A 12230-nucleotide genomic window follows, 5' to 3' on the forward strand; every position below is an offset into this window, starting at 1 on the left:
TGAGATATGAGCACTTTTCCAAGGAAAGATATTAATAGACACCCAAACTGCAAGCTGCAGGTCTGATGGGGGCAGGGACACCTCTGAACTGAAAACAGACTGACCATATCAGTTCCACAATAAAGCAAACCCTGGTTATTCCTACTTAATCGCTTCTTTGGGAAAAAATGTGCTGAACTATCTGTAACACAAAGTGCCCCATTTTGGCCAATTTAAGTAAGTGTACGTTTCAGGGGCATTAAGTGTGCTTACATTGGTATGCAACCATCCACCACCGACTGGCTCCAGGACTTCTGCATCATCCCAAACTAAAACTCTACCCATTCAACAGTAACTGCCCCCTTCCCCTTGCCCCAGCCCCAAGTAATCTCAAGTCTCCTTTCTGCCTGTATCAATTTGCATATTCTAGGCACTTAGATAAGAGGAAGAATACATTATCTACTCTTTTGTGTCTGGCTTATTTCACATGTTTTCAAGGTTCATCCATGTTGTAACATGTATCCCTAATCGATTTGGATAATGTTAAAATGCTTTAGACATTAAAAAAAAAAAAACCCAGCAAAACCACCCGATACTTTTTTTTTATCTATCTATCTATCTATCTATCTATCTATCTATCTATCTATCTATCTTATCCCCTGATACATTTATTTATTTATTTATTTATTTATTTATTTTTAAAAAGATTTATTTATTTATGATAGACATAGAGAGAGAGAGAGGCAGAGACACAGGAGGAGGGAGAAGCAGGCTCCATGCCAGGATCCCAACGTGGGACTCGATCCCAGGACTCCAGGATCATGCCCCGGGCCAAAGGCAGGTGCCAAACTGCTGAGCCATCCAGGAATCCCCTCCCCCAATACTTTTATTTTATTTTATTTTTTAAATTAATTTTTATTGGTGTTCAATTTACCAACATACAGAAAAACACCCAGTGCTCATCCCATCAAGTGTCCGCCTCAGTGCCTGTCACCCATTCCCCTCCAACACCCGCCCTCCTCCCCTTCCACCACCCCTAGTTCGTTTCCCAAAGTTAGGAGTCTTTATGTTCTGTCTCCCTTCCTGATATTTCCCAACATTTCTTTTCCCTTCCTTTCCCCAATACTTTTAAAGATAAAACTGTGACCTGGCTGGCTCAGTCAGTGGAGCATGTGACTCTGGATCTCTGGGTTGTGAGTTCGAGCCCCACATTGGGTATAGAGATGACTTAAAAATAAAATTAAAAACATTTTAAAATAATAATAAAGATAAAATTGTGTATCTGTGCCATCTGTAACCCAAAGGTCTAAATTAAAAAAAAAAAAAAAGAAAGAAAAAAAAGAAGGATGACAAGAATTCCTATGAAAGATTCCACAGAACAGCAACAGGAAGGTGTTTGGTACTCCACACCTATGCATAACCATATGGACAGTATCACACAGTATCTACCAGTATTTAGAATCATTGATCTGAGCTCCAGCTTTGCTGGTTAAAATGATCTTTTCTTAAAAACGAGTGAGTGAATTGCACGTGAAGTTCATGTTTCTCTCTGACATTTCGCAATCGCTTTTGAGGTGGAATGGAGAATATAAAGCAGCACACCTTTACCTTGGCGCAGTACACCTACACTGCCCTGTCTGCTCTCCGGTACCCTGACGGAGCCCCTGTGGTGCGGATTTACAGTGACTCTGAATTCAGCAGCCCGGAGGAGCAGGGTCCCATCATCAATTTTAATGTGCTCGACCACAGTGGGAACATCATTGGTTACTCCCAGGTGGGTCTCCTCATCACCTCCAGTACTTGTTCACAAGAGACACTCTTCTCTGGCATTCTGCTGCCTTCTGAAGCCCTGAACTGTACTGCTGTGCAGGTCCTTGGGGCCTTGCAGCTGCTGTACAAAGGGCAGCCCGGGCATGGTTGAAGACACCCCAGCGCTTCCTTACAGGCTACCTACTCTCCTTTCCATGCAGTTCTAACAGGTGTGGATGTTTAGTTTTTTCAGCCAGAAATTGTCAATTTCAAGTGCAAGGAGGGAGGGGCGGAGTCTTTGATCGCAGTGGAAGGGGGCAGCCGACAGCTTGCCAACAAGGGAAGACATCCTAACAAGGGAAGACATCCTAAAAGAGTGTAGACAGAAAAGCAGTGTATTCTGTCTACAGAATAGTCATCCCATGTCTATTTAGCATGGTGGCCCCGGTGATACATCAGACCGGATCCTGGCATCACACAAAACGTGGTACTTTGACCACCATGTATTTGCATGTGGCTTGGAATTCAGAACTCCTTTATAACAAGTAGAAATGATGTCCTTAGTATCACAAAAGTCCTTATTTCTGTCATAGTTCATGCATACTATGAGTTCAAAGGATTTAATAGTTTGATTATAAAACAGTTTGTGCAGATGTACTCTGTATCTATCTTCCCATGAAAACAGAGCAAATACCAGAGGTTAGGAAATGCTTGGCTCCTTGCCATAGCTGAGTAAGCTGGTCACTGCTCAGTCCATTAAAATGTCCAGAGTCATATCAAGCACTCAGACACAGTGGTAGACGGTCACCAGAGGGGGTGTCACAGACTGGCAGGGATGGGCAGCCTAAGGCCCTTCCCAGAGTGTGGGTTCCTGGAGCAGCTCTGTGAGGAGCAGGTTCAATGATCAGATAAGTTTTCCTTTGAAAGCCACAATCCCCATTAACCTTTGTTAAATGCAGGATTTCTCAAACCAAATCCATTTCTCAAGGAATCATAACCCCCTCTCTTCTCAATAGCCATAAACTAGCTGAGGAACAAAGCTGAGAAATATTCTTCTGGGAATATGTCAATCCTTACTGGTATCCGGGAGTAGACACTCTAACTATAGGTTCTCTCTTGGGTAGGTTTACCATGCAGACTCTCCTTTAGTAATGCACTGGCAGCCCAATGTCACTAAGAAGTATGCAATTTTTTAAAAAAGATTTTATTTGAGAGCACACTAGAGTGAGAGAGCACGCAGGAGAGTACAAGCAGGGAGCAGGGGCAGAGGGAGAGGGAGAAGCAGACTCCCCACTGAGCAGGGAGCCTGATGATATGGGACTTGATCCCAGTACCTTGGGATCATGACCCAAGCTGAAGACAGATGTTCAACTAGCTGAGCCACCCGGGGTGCCTCAGAAGTGTGTGATTTTAAATGCTTTCCAGGGGGTGATGGAAAATGTGTCAGTATGCTTTCTTAAATACACTGTTCTAGATGATTGGTAAAGTAAGTTTCATTCGTGGACCTCAATAAGTTTGTATTTCCTGCGAGGTATGGAGGAGGACAGACAGGTGACCATGAAGTATGCTGTGTCAGGCAGAGCAGGGAGAGAATGCCTCATTTGGCCAGAGAAGCTTGGAAGAGAGGAGCAGTCTGGTGGGGAGTAATGGAGAGAGCTACCTGTCTAGGTGTCCTGCTGACTTCACCAGGACTCATTCCTGGAGGCTGGACCCTGGACAAGTTTCTTCCTCTGTGTGTTTGTAGAGGAAGCTTGTTACATGAGTGGATCCGTGGCCGAGGCGTGGCCAGCTTTGCTGGCTTGGTAAAGCCCAGCTTGGTTTCCCTGGGCCGCGTCTCTGTGTAGGAATTCCATAGGGATTTCAATGGCCTTCAGAAAGAACGGATGATTTCATGGCTGAGTATAGCTCTTTTCAGGAGATTTCAAAAGAACTTCTGAAGCTTTTCAAAGAATTTAGCTTTCTGTAAGAAGCTTTGGGGTTCTCATTTTTTATATCCAGGCCTCCTAATTCCATTCTCCCCTCTGCAGAAGTCACTCTGCTTAGTGGTTAAGAATGCAGGTTCAGATTCTGACTGCCTTTTGTTGGCTCTGTGAGCTTGGGCAAGTTAGTATAAACTCTCCAAGTCTCCATGAAATGGGGAGAACAAGGGACCCTGCTCATAGTGTTGCTCTGAGGATTAAATGAGATATCATATAGAATGCCTGAGCACGGGGCCCACGGGGAAGCAAGTGCTTAATAAACAGTGAGCATGCAGGCTCCTGGGTGGGGAGGCTCCCATGCTGCTCTGTGCTCAGGCTACTTTCTCGCCCTCTCTGGATACAGTGCTCATCCTGCCACCAAAACCAAATCCTTCACCTGGCCAGGCACAGGCAGGGATTCCACAAGGCTCAAGGTAAAAGGGGACTACCTCATGATGGGAAATTGGAGGAGGGTTAATTGTGGCCCAAACAGCCTGTTGTACCCAGATCCTCCTCTAGGTGGGGGCCCCTCTCTCTTCTTGAGTCGGTGGATTTGCGACTTGCCCACAACCAGGAGAATGCTACAGAAGGGAAGGCTGTGTGGTAGAAAGCATTATTCCTTGGGGCATCCACTTTTTGGGCCCCATGTTACCATGTAAGAAGTTCTGCCCTGAGGCTGCCATGCTCTGAGGAAGCCAAGCCATGTCAGGAGGCCAAGCACAGGCCCGATTGTGACAGTTCTGTTTTGAGTCCTCCTCCTGGCTGGGAGGCCAGACACACACATGCATAAGTAGGTCTCCAGATGATTCCAAATCCCAGACACCACGTCACTCCCAGCCTTGGAGTCTTCCCAGCTGAGACTCAGGAAATCCATGGAAAAGAGTCAAGCATCTCCTCTGTGCTCTTTCCGGATTCCTGACCTTCTGTAGCTCTGAGCACAATAAAGTGGTTATTATTTTATTCCACCAAGTTTGGTGGCTTGTTTCATGGCATTGGTAACTGGAACAGTGAATGTGGGGTGGGCACAGGGGACTTCTCATTCCAGTTGGCAGGAGTTGGGGTGGGGCAGTGAGGGAACTTCCCTAGCAGCTGCCCTTTGAATGGAGGCCACCTGGAGATGGAGTTGGCCAGACCCAGCGGTCCTGCCAGGTCTCAGCTCAGAGAGTCAGGGAATGCCTGGATTCATTAGTTGTCTTGCACATCACTGAGCTATATTTGCCCAGGATAAAGGAACAGAGATGTTTTCCTGAGGCCCCTCAGTTTAATCCAGAGAAGGACTTCTCACTCTGACAGTCTAGGGGAGACAGCTGAAGTGAAGACAGCCATGGTTCAGCAGTGTGGGAGTCACCACTGCTGTGCGCAGCATGGCCGGGAATGTTTGCTGGCTGCGTAGTGAGCTGCAGGGTGCTGTACTGCCCCTGGCTGCCTCTGGCCATCCTACAATGTGAATTCCCAGGGAGAAAAGTTTCAAAGATTTGCCCAGCTGGGCAAAATGTGTTTGCTTTCCTGAATACAGTTAGGTGACTTCCCTGGGTTTAGCAGGAGTCACCAGGGCTTAGAGGACCCTCAGTGGACTCCTAGATACTTGGAAGAATGCAGCCCTTGATTCACAGCGGGAAGGGCTGGGCAAATATCCCCCATGCTAGCCCTACTTTTGAGCCCTGGGTGAATGCAGTTCGCCTCCCAGAACCTTTGGGAGACAGGAAAGAGCCTTGGCACTTCTGGAAGGAACAGAAGTTCTGTGATTCAACCCAAAGTAAGGGACATTATGGAAAGCAGATTGATAATACACAGTGTCAACACAGTAATGTTTGTAGCCCAGGCTGTGAACCTAGACAGGGAGGCTCTGAGTGGTGGCTCAGCTGGGGACTGCCCTGTGATCAACCCTGTGGCAGAAGATGCCAAGGACCTGTCCCCCATCCCAGCCACTCAGATTTTATTCTTGTTAACCCCCTTGGCAGATGTGGGCTCTTTAAAAAGATAATTTATTATTTTAAAAAATTGAGATAAAATTGACATATATTGTATAAGTTTTAGGTATACAACATAATTATTTGATATTTGTATATAATGCAGGGTAATTACTGCAGTAAGTCTACCTAACATTCATCAATATACATAGTTACAGATTTTTTTCTTGTGATGACAGTTTTCAAGATTTATTCTCTTAAAGAGATTTATTCTCTTTCAAATACATATAACGAAGTATCATCAACTATAGTTGCCATGTTGTACATGACATTCCTAAGACTTATTTATATTGTAACTAGGAGTTTGTACCTTTTGACCACCTTTACCCTTTTTGCCCACCCCCTACGTCTGGCAGCCACCAATCTGTTCTCTGTATCTATGAGTTTGAGGTTTTTTTTTTTTTTGGTTCCACATATAAATGATATCATATAGTTATCTTTCTATGTCTAACTTATTTCATTTAGTATCATGTCCTCAAGATCCATCCATGATGTCACAGATGATAGGATTTCCTTATTTTTTTATGACTGAAAAATATTCCAGTGTGTGTGTGTGTATATTCCAGTTTTCTTTATCCGTTCATCCTTTGATGGATACTTAAGTTGTTTCATTGGCTATTATAAATAATGCTGCAATGAACATGAGGAGGCACGTATCATTTCAAGATAATATTTTCATTTTCTTCAGATAAATACTCAGAAGTAGGGTTGCTGGGCCCTGTGGTACTTCTATTTTTAATTTTTGAGGAACCTTCATACTGTTTTCCGTAGTGGCTATAGCAATCTACATTCCCACCAACAGTGAACAGGGGTTCTCTCTCTCCACGTTTTTCCAACACTTGTTATTGCTTGTTATCTTAATCATAACTATTATAATAGATGTGAGTGATATCTCATTGTTGCTTTGATTTGCATTTCCCTGATGATGAGTGATGTTGAACATCTTTTCATGTATCTCTTGGCCATTTGTATGTCTTCTTTGGAAAAATGTCTATTCAAATCTTCTGTGCCATTTTTAATAGTATTGTTTGTTGAAATGTGAGCTCTGCAAACTTGGAGTTTGGACTGAATTGGATATTTTTGGTTTTCTCAGGCATACATTATGAGCCAACTGCATAAACTTTAATTCTCAGTGACATTTTATAAAATGTGTTTAGTAAACCCATGATAGATCATGGCACTTCAAAGCAAAATTCCAAGCTCAAATTTTCATTTTATTGTTAGGGAAGAGAGGTCCACATTTTGATCTGAAACTCTCTCCCAGGCAGTCAGAGTAAAACTGGACATCTGTAACACTGGTTTCATGTCACATTGAACCCACAGGTGGATAAAATGGCCAGTCTTTACAACATCCACGTGCGAACTGGCTGCTTCTGTAACACTGGGGCCTGCCAGAGGCACCTGGGGATAAGCGACGAGATGGTCAAGAAGCATCTTCAGGTTGGTAATGCTGGTCATGTCCAATGGTGGCCTCTCCAACTACCCTGGAGGCTGGTCTCATGTCTGGGGTCGGAGCTGGTTCTGTGGGCTAGGCTCATTTCTCTGAGCCCACTCTGTGGAAGTGCAAAGGAAAAGGGGTCCACAAAAAGAGAAAACATAGTACCTCTCTGGCAGTCATTTTTTACTTTGAGGGGAAAAATGTAAAGGCAGAAGATGGGTCTTAATATGGGGCAAGCGTATGTGAGAATGTGCTTGTACATACAGAGGGCTCTTAGCTAGTCCAGTCCTATCCTAGAGTTAGCTCATCTCTGGGTAAGGAGAGAAACTCTTCCAGGGGCTGTTCTGATTCTCTCAGAATCGTCTCCCTCCCTACCTCTGCTCTAGGCTGAGGTTTTTCACTTCAGGGTACAGCTAGTGTTTTGAGCCATTTCATAAGAATAGTTCGGGTGGCAAAGAGTACTTATTTATTTTGGAATCGTTTCTAACTTGAGTTTCTTTTGGTTGTCACTAACTATTGTATACACTAGATCCCAACCAATTATGGACTGGACTTTATTTAAAGAGAGAGGAGGATGCCCCGGTACAGAAACAGATGCAGTTCTAGATAGAATATTTGATGCTGTGCAGTGTTGGGACCTCAGCTCTTTGAGTGACTGACCTGGGTTCAGCACCGGGGCAGGCAGGTGGCCTGAGCAGGGACTGATACCCAGCATCCCCACTTGGAGAGGCTCAGGGACTTCCTGCCTTTCTCTCCCCGCCCTCCAGCAGGAGCACCCAGCCTGTCTTTGGCTTTTGTAGTGGCCTTGGCTGCTCATTCACAGAGAGGGCATCTCTATTTTGCCTTCTTGTCAAAGGCAGCTCTCTCAGGGATGTGACCCTCCCTTTGGTTCTTTTTTTTTAAATTTTATTTTAAAGATTTTATTTATGGGATCCCTGGGTGGCGCAGCGGTTTGGCGCCTGCCTTTGGCCCGGGGCATGATCCTGGAGACCCGGGATCGAGTCCCGCGTCAGGCTCCCTGCATGGAGCCTGCTTCTCCCTCTGCCTGTGTCTCTGCCTCTCTGTCTCTCTCTGTGTGACTATCATGAATAAATAAATAAAATCTTTATAAAAAAAAAGATTTTATTTATATATTTGGCAGAGAATGAGAGAGAGAGAGAAAGAGAGAGAGAGAGCACAAGCAGGTGGAGCAGCAGGCAGAGGGAGAGGGAGAAGCAAGATCCCCACTTAGCAGGGAGCCTTCATGGGGCTCCATCCCAGGACCCTGAGATCATGACCCAAGCTGAAGGCAGACAATTAACCAACTGAGCCACCCAGGTGCCTTTGGTTCTGAGAGGCTCAAGGGAGCGGCTAGCAGATGTTTCTACTGCCTCAGCTGTGGGTAGAACAAGAAGCTGACCCATCACATTTCTGAAACTTTGGTCTGTCTTGATGTGTCTGTGAGTTGACATGGTGTGCAGCTCTGGGTAAATGCTTTCCATGCAGTCTTTCTTTTAAACTTTGAAAGATCCATTGACATTGGTATTGACCCCAATTTGCACCTGGGCAAAGTGAGATTCACAAGGGAGTCCTTGTGCTTAGGAGAGCGTGGCTCAGGCACACAGCATGTATTACTGGTGCAGTTTCTTGTCCTGGGTTAAGTTTCTTCTCCATAATGATTTCCAATTTATCCATATGGAATGTATCACTCTCACTGACTTATTGCCCTTTTATTCTAGGCTGGTCATGTCTGTGGAGATGACGTGGACCTCATAGATGGGCAGCCTACAGGATCTGTGAGGATTTCCTTTGGATATATGTCTACAGTTGAGGATGCCCAGGCCTTTCTCAGGTTCATCATAGCAATGCAACTGCACCAGTCTGATGGCCAGCCTCTTCCTGAGACCATGCCTGCAGAGGCTGGAGCCCCATCAGACAGCGAGGCTCAGGACGCCATTCCTGCCATCATGGATGGATGTAGTTCTTCACCTCAGGAAGATGCTCCCATAGCCTCTGGGGTTTGCAGTGATTTGCCTAGCACTGTGGGTGCAGCGGATTTGCACTCACCTCTGCCTATGACCACTGGAACCCAGCACACCCCTTTAGAGAGAGCAGCTGGAGTCCTGGATGGGGGCCTTGGGCCATATGTCATCACCAACCTTTACCTCTACCCGATTAAATCCTGTGCTGCATTTGAGGTAAGGATTTTCACTGCAGCACAGAGATTGCTTTGTTGTTGTTGTTTACTTTATGACTTTTTTTGATAAAATAAAAAAGTACAGAAAGTAAAGCAAAGTGTGCAGAAAATCAAGATCATATTAAGAGTATTGTGATATGTGAAGAGTCATTTTCATTCTTCCTCTCTTGGTTTGGGCTGACTTTTGAACATGGCTCTGCTTAGAGGTACACTGGAGATGATCCTGTTTCTGAATGGGGAACACTAGTTACTCTATAATAATGGACATAATTTTTACTGAATGTGTGCTGATTCCCTGCTGAAGCATCTTAAATACTTTTTTTCTATCTTTAAAACAACTGTATGAGGTACAAGGTAATAAAATCCCCATTTTATAGATATTGAGGTTAAGTACTTTGCCCAGTAATCAATGATAAAGATTTGAACCTGGGTCTGCTGACTTCTTGGGTCAGTGCTTTTATGTGCTCATTCTGCTTAGCCCTTCCTATGAATGTGAACTATATGTTATGTCTTGAAATGTGCCGGCCTGCTGGTTACTTGAGTTGGGAGGCTGGGATGCCTGCTTTGGCTGGCCAGCTAGCCCTGACACCTCTGCTGTGGACAAACTGAAGCTATCTTCCTATGATCTGCATGTATGTGTCCTAAGTCCCAGGCACAGGTGAAAGACTCCTGGGCCTCTGGAATAGCAGGCTCTTTGGTTCCTGGTCAGATATCCCATGGTTAGGGCGGTATGTGGACTGCCTTTCAGGGTGGTCCGATGGGAGCCTGTCCTCCAGGCCAAGACCATAACAAGCAAGTTCACTTTCACTTCCAAATGGAGGAAGGTGACAGGTCCTTGTTTCCCTCATGTGTCAGGACTCTTATTTTCACAGGTTGGTTATGTCCCATAGGGTAGCCACATAGCACAGGTACCCTAAGCAGGAATTAGCGTCCCATCCTACAGCAAGGTCACTTATACTCAGTAAGATTCACTAAAGGTCATCTATCTATCTGCTCATTCAAAAACTGTATACCAAGCACCTGCTATCTGCCAGGCCTTGGGCCAGCACCTGGTCTACAGCAATGAGCAAGATGGAAATGGTTCCTTCCATCAGAGAATGCAATATCTCAGAAGGGAAGCATACACAAGACCAAATACCACCCAAGGGAATAGAATCACACTAGTGATAAGGGCCCATGAGGCAAGATGTGGGGTGCACCAGATAGAATTTTGGTGGATTGATGTCTTAGTCCATTCAGGCTGCTATGGCAAAGTGCCATCAACTGTGTGGTTTGTAAACAACATACACCTCTTATGGTTCTGGAGGCTGCAAGTCTGCACTGGTGGATTTAGTGTCCAGTGAGGGCTCACTTCCTTTTCATAGACAGCCTCTTCTCACTGTGTCCTCACGTGCAGAGGGGCGAGGGAGCTCTCTGGGGCCTCTTTTATAAGATCTTTAATCACATTCATGACAACTCTACCCTCATGACTTTTCACCTCTCAAAGGTCTCCTACTCCCCAACATGATGGTATTATCTGAGGTTTCCTTGTGATTTCTGTATTTTTGGGCTGGAATTCCATCAGAGTTATACCCTGCTTTCTCAGTGCATCCCAGAAGACACACTCTATTCATTTGTCCCAATGCTGGTGACATTAACTGTCATCATTTGCTTTAGATGGAGTCTGCCAGGTTTCTCTACTGTAAAATTCATTAATATGTAATTAATCCTATTTTATGGAGAGATACTTTGAGGATATGAAAATATCTTGTTCCTTTTTTCAAAAAAATATTTTATTTATTCATTCTTGAGAGACACAAAGAGAGGCAGAGACATAAGCAGAGGGGGAAGCAGCCTCTCTGCAGGGAGCCTGACGTGGGACTTGATCCCACGACTTGGGATCACACCCCGAGCCAAAGGTAGATGCTCAACTGCTGAGCCACCCAGGTGTCCTGAAATATCTTGTTCCTTGTCAAACTTTTATTCACTAGATTTAGCATCTATTGATGACTTTTGCCAAATCAGTTGTTGGTATGAGGATTGCAAAATGGTAATTTAAGAAATTCCATCATTCCTTTTAGATTTGTTAGTTGGTATTCTGTTGTAGGATAGAGCTTTCCTTCTTCCATGTTTATTAGTCATTAATTCTTCTCTCTCTGTTTTTGAATCTGCATGAACTCATGGATTCTGCTTTTTGCTCAAAAGTTACAATCCATCATTATCAGTATTTATTTTGATTAAATTGCTGCAGACTTGGTCTGTGGGAGTTCCTTCAGGTCAGTTCCTGTGTCCTTTTGATATGTTCCCTTCATTCCTTGAGTATTTTCTTACTTTCTGGTGCAATAATGCGTTCTAGGCTCATTCTGTATGTCCCCTGCCTGAGAAATAGGGCAGGCCCATCTGGATAATCCAGGAAGATCTCCCGATCATAGGGTCCTCAACTTTAATCGCACCTGCAAGTTCCTTTTTGCCTAATCCCAGGGATTAGGATGTGGACATGTTTAGAAAGACCATTATTCAAAAAATAAAATAAAATAAAAAGTTGTGCTAGAAAGACCATTATTCTGTCTACCACATGTATGTATGTGTTAAGACTTTTGGGATATTCTGCATACATGCATGCATACACACATCTGTATTTCTATACCTATCTATCTATCTATCATCTGTTAACCTATTATCCATCCCTGTCAGCTAGATATGCTCCCAGTTTCCCACTAACACCTCCCCTTTCAATCCGACACCACATTGTTTATTCTATTTATCCCCCTTCGCATACTGTATCTCCTGTGAGAAACCTGGCTTCCATATCTTCACCAGATACTTATTTGCTCAACTCCTCCTTATGTAACCAAACCCTAGCTACAGCAGCTGAAAGCTCAGCCCCACACATGCCAGCTTCCCCCTTCCTCAGCATGTGCACACTGGCTGGAAGGATGGCCCAGATGAAGAGGAAGAAGAAAGGAGGAAATGGGAAGCCA

General features: G+C 44.6%; 1 protein-coding gene across 1 annotated transcript in view; it reads left to right on the forward strand.

Moving 5' to 3' along the window:
- MOCOS (molybdenum cofactor sulfurase) overlaps positions 1-12230 on the forward strand; it is a 53506-nt gene that overhangs the window by 15434 nt on the left and 25842 nt on the right. The window contains exons 6-8 of the mRNA XM_041745887.1: positions 1554-1753; positions 6980-7096; positions 8813-9271. Coding sequence (XP_041601821.1) covers positions 1554-1753; positions 6980-7096; positions 8813-9271 — 776 coding nt within the window. The remainder of the gene's footprint in view (positions 1-1553; positions 1754-6979; positions 7097-8812; positions 9272-12230) is intronic.

Source organism: Vulpes lagopus, chromosome 1, assembly GCF_018345385.1.
Source record: "Vulpes lagopus strain Blue_001 chromosome 1, ASM1834538v1, whole genome shotgun sequence".
NCBI lineage: Eukaryota > Metazoa > Chordata > Mammalia > Carnivora > Canidae > Vulpes > Vulpes lagopus.